Here is a 17,051-nt window from a genome sequence, read left to right as displayed (position 1 = left end):
ACCAAAGCTGTAAATGTGTCATGAATCCGATGTGAACTTCTTCGCCGCGCCTGACTTAAAAAAACTTTAAAAATACAACACGGAAAACAATAGCATAAACATCTCAACTCAACAGATTTTTATAGAAAAATACTCGAAAACCTGAAACAAGTGATTAATTAATCTAATCATTTAAAACAAAAATGGAACAACCGATAACTAACAACACATCCCCCGTCACACTACTCAAGTACGATATCTGCCCTACCAAGATCGAGGAGACCCTTTGCCCATTCCCTGGGCACCGACTTTGCTGCCAGAAGGCGAAGCCCTAGAACTGCCCTTGCTTTTGCACAGGAAAATGTGTTTGCCAGGGCAACATTTTCGAATTACTGGTTTATCTTTAGCTGCGGCAATGTTTATTTGTGATATGGACCCGCCGAAGGTTATCACCTTTGGAATGGTGGTTTTGGCACCGGGAGAAACCAATAAGATCAGCAGATATGGTGTCACCTTTGATGCCGGACCGAATGGCGACTATATTGATGATGTTAGTTTCAGATCGCGCGGAAAACAAAGATTTAGAGGTATAAAATTAATATTTTTTGTAAAAAATATACATGGAAATAATGAGATTCATTACTAACATTTACAAGCAATTATTTAAATTTTGGTGTCAAAATTGTAAAAAATAATTGGATTCTTCCGCACCCGCGTATGAAAGTAACCACCACCATTATCTCACAAACAAGTGAAATATGGTATTATTCAACAGTACTATTTTAAAGTATGCGGCAAAAAATGTATAACCAGCCATCGCCTTGAATCAGGCCACGTGCCTATCAGGAAATGAACGGTCACATTTTCAAAGTTTCAACGAAAGATTTGCCATTTTTAGTTTTTCTATGTTGAGCAGTGTTATTTAGTTAACATGACCTCAGTATAATTTTAAATAGGTATACGTCATTAGATTGTTTTATAAGGAGTATTGTTATTTTTAAGCTGAATTCAACTTTTTTTTATAACCTCCAGAATAATTTACATGGTGGTCCGAGTAAATAGGACCAATAAAACTTTTACACTGGCAACGTGTAAACAATAAGATAATAAATGTCAAAGTGAAATAAGGAAAAACAAGAGATAGATTTAATTAATAGTCATTCCAATTCTAATTTTTCTGATAAAGTTTCATACAAAGGTTATATCCAGTGTGATCTTTTTAAAAAATCTGTCCATAAAATATGTATTTCGTTGGTTTGTGTTCCTAAAAGATTGAGATTATCTTATTTGTAACTAGATGATCCGACAGACGTTGTCCTGTACTTATGCTCACAATTCAAAGGTTTTAATTTTGTTAATAACCTATACTGATATTTACCAATTAGTTAAAAATTATTATGTTTTTTACACTGCAGTCTATACCGAAATGCATATACATCCATCCATATGGATCTTGAATGTGCAACTGCTTTAAATAAAATGATGATTATTTGCTTTTTCAAAAACATTACAAAACATTTTTTTTTAATGATAAGTTCTTTTATCGATATCCGACGTTATTTAAATAAAAAAAATGAAATTACACCACTGAGAGGGATGTCATCCCCCCCGGGAAAGGTCTAAATTATTTTCTTTTGAACTTGAGGGTAAAATAAACCTAATCTCAAAATTTCATACAAATTGGAGCACAGTAAAAAAATCAGCGCTTACCAACACATTTTGCGATTCATTTTCATATATAAGATAATTGTATTTACAAATTGTAAGTCTGATTCTGATAAATTAAACAGAAATATCTACCAAAGCAAGATCTATAATGGTAGTAAGGGTTGAGAAATATTTTTGTTTATTAAGATTAACAATATATATTATAATTTTCCTGATTAAGCTATTAATTGATTTGCATATCATAAAATAGTGGAGTTATTATTATGTTAAACTCCTTTTTAAATTAAAATTTAAATAGTGGATTTTTTCGATTTCGATTTTTTCGATGGTTGTTTGTCTGATATGTGTTATTTATTATGATGTAGTTGGTTTGGTTTTTACCAACTTTACTTAGTGCTAGTGGTCCATTCCTGCATGACAATATATATTTCTGGTGATTATTTAATTAAAAAACAATACTGTGAAAACAATAATGTGAAATGATTCGCTTATTTTTACTACAAAGTAATCTCATGCGTTGAAAGCTAAGAATTTCGAGATAAACAAAAATTGCTTGCAGGAAATGATCTCATTTGGCTTCCATTCACGATAATATATACTGCACTCGCCACATTTAAAATCAACTACTGTATAGTATATTATTCCAAATGTAGTTAAAAATTTATGTCTGGGATTTTGCGAAAGATAAACGCACAACTTCCTGCGATTAAAACATGAAAGTGTGTATTCCCACACATTCGTATTGCGCGCATTAGCAAACTTTTATTTACAACATTGCACTATATGAGGTGATGATGAAAATTAGAAAATTGTAATTGAATTTTTCTTATTTAGTACTGGAAACTAACGCGAGAAATAACATATATCAAACAAGCAACTATCTAACAATATTGGGTAAAATTATTCCAGCAAAAAATATTTGATATCAAAATATGAACTTCATGTTAAAATAATAAACAGGAAGAGGTCTTTAATATATTGGCCAATCGGTGTAGACAGAGTTATTATAGATGCGATAGATTTGAAATTAAAAACTTGTTGGACTTACCATATATCACTTGCCATGATACCAATACTTTAACAATTAGGCTGAGACTTCACAGGAACCAGAATCGGCACAATGTACACTATAATACCTGCAAAAGAAATAATTTATTAGTATAGTTTTACACTTCAACAAAAATTGTTATAAAACAATTGAATAAAGGTATACTGGAAAAATAAATTCAGGTACCGTAAGCTAAACAATAGTGCTCAAAACAAAACAAAAACAAAAAAATATATATTTTCGGTAAAAATTTGACAATGTGGTTTTAAGCTCCAAAAAAGCTGTTGAATCTAATTTAATAATAACAATTCATGTTATAAAACAATTGAATAACATATACTTATAAATTATATGCAAGTACCATAAATTAAACAACAGTGCTGAAAACAAAAAAAATCAAGAAAAAATATATTTTCGGTAAAAATTTTACTATGTAGTTATTTATTTTGTGATAGCGTTGAAGCATGATAGAAGTCGACGGCTAGTTATACATCTTTTGCCCTCTACTTTAAAATAGCATCGTTAAAAATACTACACTTTAGGGGGCGTCCATTAATCCCGAGAGGTTTCTATGAGTTGGTGGGATTCGACAAAAAATAACAAAATATCACGTGGGGGATGGAGGGGTATAGAAAAATATCATTTATTTTTTACCTGAATTTTTTAAAAAAATCTAAACATTAAAAAAAAAAAAAAAAAATTTACAATTTTTTTCTCGTAACTAAAAATATACGTGACGTTTGAGGGGGAAGAGAGGGTTTTGAATATCACCACGTATCACTAAGGGGGAGGGAGGTCAAAAAATCCTTAAAAATTGATCACATGATTGATGGACGTCCTTTTACACGTTTTTGAGATAATGTTGATGTGGACCTATTTAGGGAGCGTCCTATGCTTATTCAAATTGAACTGGTATTTTTTGCCGTTAATTACGTGAGGCTTTAAAGGGGGAGGTAGTGTTGACAAAAAATCACGAAAAATCACGTGAGGAAGGGAGAAGTCTAGTAAGATATCAAGTGTATTATTTTTTACTTAGATTTAAAAAAAAATACAAAATCCAAAAAAAATACGATTTTCGTAAATTCTAATTACGTAACTAAAAATGCACGTGATGTTTGGTAGGAGATGGAGATAATTTTAAATATCACAACGTATCACCAAAGGGAAGGGGGAGTCCAAAATTCCCTAAAAATCGATGACGTGATTAATGGACGCCCCCTTACCGGCAAATTCGCAAACTCCGGTCTACCCTACAAAAATTCTAAAAAATGATCCAACACAAACACTATTTCTTCGTTAATAATATTTTCATCTAGTCTTTTAATCCAGTACTAGGTGCCCTGCAAGATTTGCACCGCTATCGCGACATTTGCCTACATCGTGTCCGAATTTTGCCAGAACTTCCCTTAGTCCCTTCTCATCCACCAGCCGGTTTAGGATACACCTGGCATCGTTCCGTACTGCGCCAATATGACCCAACAATTCTTCTACGAGAATTGCAGAAACTGGTCAAATCGCTCCCATGTTATGATGAAGACGAGGAAGAAGAATCCGTAACGTCGGAGGATAAAAGAGATCCTTCGTATTCTCTGGCCGTAAGGCTCCATTTGGGAGACGATGTGCTCCAGGAGTTGCTGAAGTTGGATGCTCCTATTCATAGGTTACAATTTGAATTGGAGTATGTGAGGACTCACAAGTATTTTGATTGTGCCAGCTGTGGGAAGAAATTGGCAGACGTCGCGGATTTGATTGCTGTTCATAATGAAACGTCACGAATAAGGTGCTTTGAGTAAAACATATAATTGATATATTATCTTATTTTTATAAAATTCTGAACGGAGCCCTTAAAATTGAGAGAGGACAAAAGAGATTTGGCCATTAAAACTTTTTGTTAAATATGATATTATGTTCTTGACCAGTTAACTGTAACTGACGAGTATACTAGTCAAGTGGCAACATTTTGAGCATTGACGAGTATAATCGTCATGCGTATTAAAACAGTAACTATTTGATATTGAACTCGATTTTTTTGCAAAAAAGCAATATATTTTGGAATATCAAGCTGTTTCGAATATTTTTAGGCTCAGAATGTATAAAATAAGTAGTAGTGGTATTTTTTCTTAAGGCAATAATATAATTAATAATAAATGATAGTCTGCTGAAGGCAGGTCCATGGTGTGAGAGCCACCACAACAAATGATTTCCTTGCCCTTCATCCCAATATCACTATTCTCTATCCCCATTTTTTTATTTCATGTATTTTCTTTTCCAAACTTCTAGGAACTTTAGGAGGCACTCTTTTTGCAAGAGAGGTCCGATCCAGTTTCCTTTCCTTCTCAGAATTGTGCTCAGTAGAGCCCTTTCTTCGCCCACTCTTCTCAGAACTTCTTCATTTGTTACTTTGGCTGTCCACTTTATCTTTTCCAATAATATAATTAATGAACAAGAATTAAGATTTAACTATTTAAATAATATTTTCTATTGCTTTCATTTTCTATTTTTTAATTGTTTTTAAATTTTTAGTTAATATTAAAATTTTCTCTGTGATTGACCAATATACTCGTCATGAGCTCGATTCAAACGATATAAAACTATACATACTGTTTAATGTAAGCGCCACAGTTAACTGGTTAAAAATTCTTAAATAAGAATGTGATATTTTTATAAGTAATTTGGCAACTTGCCCAGTATTTGCGGTTTGTCGGTTTTAGTATCAAATATATGATGTCGCAAAATATTTTCTGACTATACAGGGAATTTCCATTTTTATTGGCATCATTTGAACTGTTTTAAGATCATTCAAAAATATCACTATATGGCTATTTTTAAATTATATTTGTGATTGTTTTACTCAAATCATTAATTATGCATAAACAGTTTGTCCAAATATTTAATGAACTAGGTGTGAAATTTAATAAGAAACCAATATATTCATTTGAGAGTGAAAACACCGAGTAGTATAATTTTATAAGTTAGAAATTTATAAAAATTTCAGTTTATTTATTTTTGTACAAATACCGGTGTTTGTACAAAATTAGTATGTCCAAATTTTTAATGAACTAGATTTAAAACTGAATAAGATATCAACGTATTAATTTAAGAGTGATTTATGAAGATTCGAGTCAATGTAGAATTTTTTGAGTTAGAAACTATTGCAGTTTGTTCATTTTTGTACAAATATACGAAAAATCAACAAATTAGTACAAATACGCTTCTAATATGAGCACGTTGTATTTTTTATAAGCGAGGCCCTTTTTTCCGAACTGTAATGAATTTTTATAAATAAACCACTTCCATACTCCAAATTGATCATAATTCAAAGTTTATTCAATATTGTCCTACAGAAATTTGTAATAATTTACTAAGAAAAAACGGCCCAGCTGTTTTTTACTCCTAATTCCAGAAAAAACGCGATTCTATAAAAGTTTCCAAAAATAGCTTTTAAATTGTTAAAATTGGTGCATTTTTGAGAAAAGTTCGACAAAAGGTCAATTTTTGCTTAACATATATACAAGCATACTTTTATCCAATTTTGGTATGAAACGATTCAGAATGATTTAAAACGTCGAAAAATATAAAGCTTCTTCTTCGTAAAAATGCACATAATTATCTTTAAATGATATAAAATAGTTTATTAATTAATTTTATATAAAAAACTAATTGAAGGGTCAATTTAATCAATTATCTACTTTTTAAATTATGGTGAGTCATTTGTGATTGAAAAAGTCCAGACATCTCTTGATGCAAGCGTATACTTATTCACACAGGTTGATTTCTGGGCTGTAATAACTCTGTGAGAGAAAGACGTATATAATCACAAATATTGGATTTATTAAATAAATTTTTTTATTATTTATTTATTTGGTAATTTACTAATCTTTACTATACACGTTTATGTTTGGCTTGGAGATGTTGGACTCAATAATAATGATACCAAGTAATCCATTCGGCTTACTCTAGCCAATTGCCCTTAAGAAAATTACTTCAGGCCGTATATACATTTATATTATATATTGGTAAAAACACATTAAGTTCCACAATTCAGAGACATTTGTCTCAATTTTGAAGATATAAAAGTTATGTCTTCCTATATTATTCATTTATCTATTAAATTATTTTCATGTAATTCTATCATCGATCAATTAGGGAGCATAAACGTAGTCCTCGCCAAAACCATAATTCGGTGGATGTTTGGCTAAGGGAGCCGATCACTTTGTTGAAGGCACCAGGTGCTTTGGCTCATCCAGGAAGTGCAATTAACGATTCCAGGTTTCCTGGTTACGTGTGGAGCCCCGCATTTTGCTCCTCATGTTTTGGACACGTCGGATGGCGATTTCAAGCAGATAAAGGTTAACATTTTTATTTTGTCAATGTAGTACAAAATATAAAGTCTAAAATAGGTGCAGACGTGATAAAAGTTAGACAACCTATGATCAAAACTATAACTATAATTGATTACCGGGTACGGTTGTCCCACTTTTTTATCAGCAATAATTTCCTTACTTCACCAGTTATCTGGGAGAAAAGTAAATTAAATGGTAATTTGAACATTTGTCTTAGTAGAAATACTGAAATACTTAATAGGAATAAACATAGGTTAAAGAATAATAGCCTTAAACACCAAAGTAATCTATATGTATACAAGTGATAGTTATTATTAAAAGAAATCGAACAAAATCACTTTTGGTTTAGTTAAAAGCAATGCGGTCTACAAATTATGTTAATGTAGGTCGTTGACTGAAGGAAATAATGTAAACTTGTTCGAACAAACATACTTCATCTTACTCTTTTTGGACCCTATCTCAAAATGGTATATGGTAAAACCGTAATGTTATAGCCATCTTTTTATGAGATTAGGCATTAGGATAACATCATTCCATACAATTATTGATACACGGTTTGTTTATATTTTTTTTGAGAGTTTCCAATTTTCCTTAAATTTTGAGAGTCTTACTCTCCTATCATCGTTGTGATGACATATGGAAAAACTTAGGAATTGAGACTTTAGCAGTGTTATATTACTGTATGCGAATTCTTTACCATTAATAGAATATGTGGTTACTTCCTCAAACTATACCGCATTGTAATTTTAAACATTTATAAATTCACGATTTTTTCTGCTAATGTAAAAAATACATGAAAACTTGGGTCAAAGAATAAAGTATGAATGAAACAATATATAATTCTGTATGTGTATGCATAAAATTTTTTCAAGATTTTCCAATTTTTCTTAAGATTTTATTTCGCTACAGAATAATCTCCAAAATATTTATATTATATAGAAGAAATTTTATTATCATAGCTAATGTTATTATAATATAACCTTATAAGGGCTATTTAAATGATAGTGACTATTTTTATATTTTTGATCATTTTATACATTTTTAAGGTGGTTTATCGCCAAGTGAATTTTGGGCTCTGAGCAAAAGCAGCGTGATACGAAAATCCAGCATTGGCAACGACAAAGAATAAAATGAGATTAAAAATTTCATAAAACTATCAAAAGTGTTACGTTAATGTGTGATAATAAATGTGATGTGTTAGTAATTTGTCTATTCATTATTAGACTAAACATTTTCAAGGACTAAATCAGGCCTAATAATAATTGTTACCTGAGCTTTTTAGTTAGTTCAGGCAACATTTTTAATGAAAATTATTTAAGTTACAAAATAAATTTAATTCAGAATACCAAAAAAGCTTATGGGGTCATTCTGAAAATAAAAGAATGTTTTAATTAAAACACTTGTTATATAGAAAAAATTGTAAATCTTTATTGATATCAGAAATAATTCGCATAGCGTTCAAAGTGCTTTTGATATATTTATGATTGTCATGTACTATCTTAATCCACGTCAATTTCGATGAGATAATAATAATCTTTGTTTCTGTTACCTAACATTCAATAACAATATAATTTCCTTTATCGATATTTTGCCAAATTACACTTATACTATATTTCATCATTATTAAAAAATGTAGAAAAATCAAGCAAAATAACTAATACAGAATATAAAACTCAGGTCAATATTATGTCAAACAGTTTTTCCGAAATAAAGAAGCCAATTTATTTCCAAGTGAAAATAGTCTTTTAGCGATATTTCTTCGTCTATAAAAAAATCACTAGTTTTATAGAAATAGCAATAATAAATTCATCGCATAGAGATAGAATAACCATTTGGGTTGCCATCTGAAAAACCACATTATTGAAAGAAGTCAGCAAAACAACTTATAGGACTTAAGTTCTTATTGCTGTTTATAAAATAATTTAATAAAAGTTATTTTTTTCCAAAATGCCAAAGTACTGGTTGACGTTAATTTAGTACTAAGGATGATAGCAAACTTTTATTTGCATTATTTGAAAATCATTTTGATATACTTGAAGTAAAAAGCAGTACATATAGAAAACGAGAATTTAGAAGCAGAATTTTTGCAATACCTTCACAATTTTATGGACTCATGATTTTTTTTTAAATATTGAATACATTTGAATCAGTGTTTCATTTTTAGCGCAACAGCAAAATTTTTGCTTTAGTTCAAAAACTTCAGCAATAAAATGATTCATACTTGATATGCAATCATCGCAAATACACTATGACATATAATGTCGCAGTAATTATTAATTGCGAATAAACATGAATTATTAACAATTATCTATGTTTTTTTGGGCAGTGATGTCATTTATTAGTAAACAAGCGCAAATCTCTGTGACCCGTTTATATAGATAGCAAGAACTCTACAGAATACATTCTGTAGAGATAGTGTTTAATAATTTAATATTTAATCTTGGCTTGTGCAAACTTATTGTACTGTAGAGCTTAGAGAATTAAATGAAGTTAAATTTAATACCAAATAACAAAATAGACTGAATATACACCAAACTAGATACGATATATGTATGAGTTAAAAGTAAATGAAATACACTATTGTAATCAGTTTATAATACAGTGTTGTTTTAAGTTTATTGATTATTAGGAAATAGATTACAAAACGTTTAAGTTTATTTAAAAAAATTAATAAAACCATTTTAGATCTTAATATCATTTTTTTTCTGTTATTACTAGTATAAAATATATTTTCTGATTTAAACGGAAGTTAATCAATTATTTCAAAGACCCTACACGTCTATACTTGCAATATATAACGCTTAATTAAATTAAAAATAAAGAAACATTTCTCCACTTTAATATAATGTTTATGTTTATTGTTATATGAAGAAAATTTTTCACTGATGATTTTTTTAAATGTTTTTGCATGAATTATTTTCAATATGTTATTGCCAATACTAGAAAAGTGTGTGCAATTTTATTTAGAAAAATATTTTTGCTTTGATTATACTAGATAAGATTCAAGAACGTGCAAAAATATACCAAGAACAATCAAAATAATTTACAAATTTATATAACGTTATTTTAAGTTATTTAAAATAACAATATGCGTAAATAAAATCCAAGTATAATACTAAGTATCTTAAGGAAATAGTTAAAAATTATAATGAATAAAAGTAAAAATAACCGATAATTGATGAAATAGTAAGATAAACCGACACTAAAGTTCTTGGTTATTATTATATCTATCAAGTCTAGTATAGTTGATAGACTTTTGATTATAAAGAATAGGAAATTTACTGGCATTTTTAAAAGTCTCCTTTTTTATTAATTTGCTATTGCTAAATATTTTAGATTTACTGCATATTCCAATAAATTATCAATGAAATTACTAACATGAAATAACAATAAGTTTTTGCGTACTAAAAAAATATAATTTTTATGTTCTATAATGTTTAAATATTTCAATAATCCAAAATTCAAATGCATTCAAAATTAATTAGTTGTTATCACAAGATTTATCAAACTTTTAAATTACTGAACTAATTTTATTATAAATTTAAAATGTGTAACTACAAGAAGAATATAAAACGAGAAAATGAAAAATTTATCAGCAATTCGCAAGCCAAATCGAGGCAACAAAAATGTACGAGATGTCACTTTGACGTAAGTCAAATAAAACTGCAATAAGCTTAAAAATAATTCAAATTTACTTAAAAAGCGTTTAATGCGATTAAGGAAGTTTTTTGGTTATATATTTATTTTTGAAATCATACTATATTTAAACAAATTTATTAGGTGAATGAATGTTCACAATTGATTGAATACTCAAAATGTCTTAGTTTCATTTCAATCAGTCAAGTATGATATCCAAAATATAAATTATTATAAAATATACTGCGAACATTACTACAAGATTTTTATATTCTGGTTATCAATCTGAACCATTCAAAAATCATTAATTGATAAAATTATTAATTAATAAAAATCGGTTCACGTGTACACTAAGGGTGCATTCGACTTGGACGCTTACGCGCTGTGAGCGCGCCATGAGCGCGCTTTCATCGTTCGACTTGGCGCTGTGAGTGTGGCATAAGTACGCTCGTAGCACCATCGTAGGATGCTCGTAGCACAAATTTTGCGCTCACATACGCTCACGCCACAGAGGTAGGGCAGCGTGAGCGTGAGCGTCAGTTGTTTTTACTATCTGTCATTTCATTTGTTTATTAATTGTCAAATTCTTTATAATTCCGCAAAAATGGCAAGCTGTAAATCACAATTATTTTTTAATATTAATATTGATATTAATTAATTTTAAATTTAATTAATTTTAAATAATTTTAAATTTCAATTTTAATATTACTATTAATTAAGCATAAGCTGACCAAATTTCATTTATTTATTAATTGTTAAATTCTATATAATCCCGCAAAAATGCCAAGTTGTATATCACATTTATTTTTTAGTATTAATATTATTAAATTAATTAATTTTAAATTCAATTAATTTTAAATAATTTTAAATTTAATATTACTATTAATTAAGCATAAGCTAACCAAATTTCATTTATTCATTAATTGTTAAATTCTTTATAATCCCGCAAAAATGCCAAGTTGTATAACACAATTATTTTTTAATATTAATATTAATATTAATTAATTTTAAATAATTTTAAATTTTATTAATGTTAATATGAATTAAGCATAAGCAAACGAAATTTCATTTATTTATTAATTGTTAAATTCTTTATAATCCCGCTGAATGATCCAGAAAGTAATAAAATTTACACAATTACCGTTACCGCCAGTTGCCGCCATTTTGATGCTTATTGACGCTCACAGTATCCAAAACGAACGGAATTTAGTTATCGATTCTGAGCGCTTATCGGCCAAGTCGAACGCTAAAAATTCGTGCTTATAAGCGTGAGCGCTCACAGCGCGTAAGCGTCCAAGTCGAATGCACCCTAATATTCAATTGCATTCTTTATTGCATTACCGATAGTTATTTATTTATAAATATTTACTATTTATTTATTGGCTTTAATTATTTGCAAAGCCACTTACAAATATATTTGTAAGCGGCTTGTAATGTAATGTAAATATATTATATACAAGTTGTAATACTACTAAAACAAATTATTTCATGTATATAGAAAATTAAACAATATTATCATATTTTAATAACACACCTAATTGTGAGTAAATATTCAAACAATTTTGTAGTAACAACAAAATATTTCTCTTAAAATAACAAATGCGTGAAGTCGACTAATGTTATATTTTGACGTCAGTGCCATTTGGAGGTTAGGTTTTAAAAGTTGATATTAAGTGAAACGATCTAAGACGAAGTCTTTTGACATTTCCATCGCTCTATTAATTTCCCTTCCTAATTTAATATATTTGCGTACGTGAATGCTATATCATTCATTTTGATTGTGAATGACATGAATGCTGTAGCATTCCAATTTTGAAGTCAATTATTTTGAATTTAGTTTAATATAACTGTATAGTTATATAGTTTTTGTAATTATTATACCTGTAAAGGTAATGACTAACTGATTCTTTAGGTATTTTCGTATTATCTCATTTTCTCCCATGATCACTACTTAGCTTGGGCAAGCACATTGCGTAAAATAGAAGCGTAAAACTTGACGTGGATGCTATAGCATTCATCTGGTATATACTGATTAAAATATGTTAATCTGACTTCACTTATAAATGGTGTTTAATCGAATTTCGGATATCACAAGCAATTTCAAAATAAAATGACAATCAGTCAATTTTGGTACTTTGGGATATTTCATTAATCATGTTAGAATTTGACAAAAAGTCATGAAATATCATGTGGGGGAGGGAGGGGTCTAGTAAGATATCACGTATATTTATTTTATCTGAATTAAAAAAAAACATTTTTAAAAATAAATTGAAAATTTTTACGATTTTTTTTCGTAACTAATACACACGTGATGTTTTTTGGAAGAGGAGGGTAATTTTGAATATCACCACGTATCACGAAGGGGGAAGGAGTTCCAAAAATCCTTACAAAATCGATCACGTGATTAATAGACGTCCTCTTGGTACGTGTAAAAAATGTGTTATAATTGTCACTATCCGGACACCTATCATATACCTGTCTACTTCCCTTTCAATTCTCTTTAATCAAGAACATACCCAATATATATTTGATTTCTATTTACTTCATTCTGAAAATTTCTACAGCAATAAACCTCTTAATTCACAATTTATACTCATTTACCTCATAGATTATTTTATTTTTAAGTTTACTCTATATAATGATGGTATCCTCATCAAACCAACAACTCTGATGCGATAGAGAATGTTCAGTGAAAATTTCTGAAATACCTTTATTATAAAACATATAAAATTTACCCTGAACTTTGACCACAACACTTTACTAAAAGAATTTGGCATCCCTTCCCTTGCCTCACGTCGATTTATCTGTACAATTATGTTCTTATTTAAACTTTGCAATAATTCTATAGACTGTCCTCTTATTCTTAATCAACTATCCTTTAATGTTCCAAGGCTATCTACGCGTTCACAATTATTTTTTCATTATCCTAGTCCTAAATCTAATTCTCTCTTAAATTCGCCTATTTTACTTATGTCCTCTAACTTTAACTTAATTAATAATGAAATAGATATTCACAACAGTTTACCTAATCAAATAATCTCCATCTGCACAAGTTAACCTTTTTCTTTTCTTTTCAAATATCTCATTATTTTATCTTATTCTGTTTATAAATAATATTGTTACATTCTGCATTATATGTAATTTTATGTAAGCATTTTATGTTAATAACTATATATTGTAATTTTATATATATTTTAATTGTTATTCATTATGCAAAATATCTGTAGTTTTGAGTCCTCCTGGAGTAATCTGTGGGCTATATATTTAAATAAACAAATGAATAAATAAATAAATAAATAAATAAATAATCACAAAATTAAAATTTAATATATCAAAATTGAAAAGGCTCACTACAGGGTAATCTTTTAGATCTAATGTTTAATATTTGATATATCATCAAAATTACTGTATGTATTCCTTTTTGTAAAGACAGATTGTAATTCAATAAAGAGAATAAAATAAGCATCTTCAAAACCTCGGTGTTCTAGTCTAAATCACACCCATACATTTAAATTATCAACTAGCTTGTTTTCCTAGCACCTAACGTATATTTCCAATTTTACGCAAACTGAATAAGTTAATAGTCATTTCCTAACTCCTAACCGGGTGCAATCCCAGAGCGATTGACCTAGCCACTCCCGTTTTTGCCCACTTCCTTGTCGTTTAACCGGGAGACGAAGGAAACGCGGTAAAAGTGCGGGAAACTTATGACGTCACACTGGAAAATGCAACCCCGATTCTGCGCAGAAAAGTGGGACGAATCTCACAATGATGGTAGGATGTATCTCCGTCAGTGATGGCAAAATTGAATGAATTTAATGTGCAAATTGAATACTATTGAAATACTTCTTACTTTAAAATAAAATTATAAAGGAATGGATTAAGTACATTTTAATCGCATTTGACCTTCTCTTTACCCACATATCGGAGCTAAAAATTTCATTACAAAAAGCTACCAAGTTTTAATTAATTCAATTTTATTCTGCAATCTTTATGTATTATTACATTAAGCAGAAAATGCCCATAAATATATAGTAAAATAAAGTTGATTGCAAATTGATAGACATGTACCCCCAGCGACGTATCTACTAGAGCGATAAACGGAAATAGGTTGCAATAAATTTATTTAAATGGATTTTTTATTGAAAAATATTAATAAAAGTGGGTTTAATAGTAAATTAATTTTAATATAATTAATTGATTAAAGTTCTAACAATATGTACATATTGCCAGTCGCTCTTTTTAATTTAAAGGGAAAGAAAACAAAATATAGCATGAAAGTATTATAGTTAAAATATACTATATTAAGTCTTTTGGTAGACTTGACTTACTATTTGGCCAGGATGGACGTCTATTCTGTTTTTATATTTGTTGGCCAAGTAAAATTAAATTAGATTATGCAAATATTCTTGAGTACTTTGTTACGCTTTTGACAAAAAATTAGTGTTATCGATTTCGGAATAAAAAAAGTTTTTAATTTAAAAAAGTAAAGACTTAAATAATAATAGCTGTTCACGAAAAGTTAAATATATAATAATAAACTCTACAAGAAGAGCTACACTTAAATGAAATAAAGATTCGTATTAGCAATATATAAGACTTTTTATAAAATGCCTAAAAATAAAAAAACTTAAATACCTTCCATTTATAATTATTTCAATAAACAAATGTTTTCAATCACTATATTGATTCAAAATTAATTACTGCCAGAGACAAATTAGATTAGAATCCACAATAATTTTTAATTTCCAGCTCGATAATTTATAGTGAACGCAAAAAAATTAAAAATGAAATTTTTTTCATAACTTTATATTTCAAAGATTTCTGAACATTTTAGCATATCTTAAAAAAATTGATGTGTATGTATAGTATGCGTGTATATATGTTCTGATACAAATTTTCGTCCACAATTTCGAGAGCACGGATTAACCGATTAGAATTATTCAAAAAGCATTCGATTCCTATTGATAGGGAGACGTGCTGATTAGTTTTTGGCAAAGGCAGATCGAGCCGTTTCGGAGATACGAAGCAGAGCGTGCAGAGAGTGCAGAAAATAGAAATTAAGTTTTTGAGAGACCGGAGCGTTCGATTTGAATGCTTAAAGAAATCTTTCACTTGTATTGGCGAAATGAAGCAATTGTTGAATTTTTGGGAATACAGGTCCAGTGGTTTTTAAGATCCATTAAAAAAGTAAAAAAAAATCCATTTAATGGTCATCAAATTATAAGATCTTTTATAGAGATTTCAATAATACATACAAATTTTATTTACATTTCTAAGGGTTTATCCGTTAGACCAGGGCTTCTTAAACTGTTGTCCTTCGCGACCCGATTTATGATTGCGAAAATCTTAACGACCGCATTTATGAATGCGAGTTTTTTTGACAAACCCACACATATAAAAAAGATTAAATTATTATTTTTAGATGATTTATTCATTTGGTAACAATATAGTAATAAATGCATATGAAAATATATAGTTTTGGAGTAGGTTGTAAAACCTTAAAAAAACTAGACTCGTTATGTTATAAAATGATATAAATATTTGACATTGAAAACTCTCACGACTCCAGAATTTTCCTATGCGACCTCATTTGGGGTTTTTCATTTCGTCTCTAAAATAGCTACGCAGCGCTATTGCTTTGCAAAAATCTAAATTCTCAAAAAAATATTACAAATAAATCAAATTGTACAAGTACAGTAAAGTCTCGATTAACCGGACCAATTATTGTCGATAGGCATTCGGATAATCAAAAAACCGCATAATCGAATGTATGAAGAATAATATGTATTTACTAAAAATAACAAATACCTACATAGATGTTTATTAAGAAATTGAAACTTTCTTATGTATATATATATATATATATATATATATATATATATACAAATTTCATTACATACAAATACTAAGCTTCAGCTTAATCATGCAAAAATTCGAATTGTAGGTAAGTACATACATATAAATTGATCGCGGTTGGTAGTCCGGATAAAAGAGGTTTTTCTGTAAGTCCAATATTTTCAGAAATTTCAAATATCTCAATTATCTAATTTTTACATGCCTTCAAAAAATTGTGAAGCTTTTTCAAGAATTTGAATTTTCAGTACTTTCAGTACAATCAGAAATTTAATACACGATACCACCACTAGTTTTGTTAATGATATTAAAATAAAGTTTTGTTAATGATATTATTTTTTCAAATGAGAAATTTCAACTATAAGTTGTTTTTCTCTGCTACATTCGGTAGTTCTGTTCGGTTCTACCACGGGGGCTGCGGTTCTACATAATCTGTGTGTCAGTAGGTCTCGTAGCGCGTACTGTGCCAGTGCCCAGTGCGTGTCTCTCATTGTCGATCTCATTACTCCACGATACTCCGT

The 17,051-nt window shown here is 29.0% G+C and overlaps 1 protein-coding gene across 1 annotated transcript; it reads left to right on the top strand.

The window, feature by feature from the left end:
* Positions 1-340: 340 nt before the first annotated feature.
* Positions 341-8,167, top strand: LOC113367594 (protein cereblon-like). Its single transcript, XM_026609188.1, has 4 exons — positions 341-566; positions 4,025-4,475; positions 6,842-7,044; positions 8,085-8,167. Exons 1-4 carry the CDS (start codon positions 341-343, stop codon positions 8,165-8,167), a joined length of 963 nt encoding a protein of 320 aa, XP_026464973.1.
* The last annotated feature ends 8,884 nt before the right edge of the window (positions 8,168-17,051 follow it).

Source organism: Ctenocephalides felis, unplaced genomic scaffold (genome assembly GCF_003426905.1).
Source record: "Ctenocephalides felis isolate EL2017-DRISC unplaced genomic scaffold, ASM342690v1 CF-g0.4_SCAFFOLD_01170, whole genome shotgun sequence".
Classification (NCBI taxonomy): domain Eukaryota; kingdom Metazoa; phylum Arthropoda; class Insecta; order Siphonaptera; family Pulicidae; genus Ctenocephalides; species Ctenocephalides felis.
The sequence above is the reverse complement of the archived record's forward strand: the minus strand, read 5'-3'. Positions and strand labels throughout refer to the sequence as shown.

What these genes read in the sequence shown, in the direction of transcription:
- LOC113367594 (XM_026609188.1), top strand. Translation starts at nt 341, where the DNA reads ATGTGTTTGCCAGGGCAACATTTTCGAATTACTGGTTTATCTTTAGCT. An exon ending in CGGAAAACAAAGATTTAGAG is followed by an intron (nt 567 to 4,024) that starts GTATAAAATTAA and finishes CTTTTAATCCAG; the next exon opens with TACTAGGTGCCCTGCAAGAT. An exon ending in GCGATTTCAAGCAGATAAAG is followed by an intron (nt 7,045 to 8,084) that starts GTTAACATTTTT and finishes TACATTTTTAAG; the next exon opens with GTGGTTTATCGCCAAGTGAA.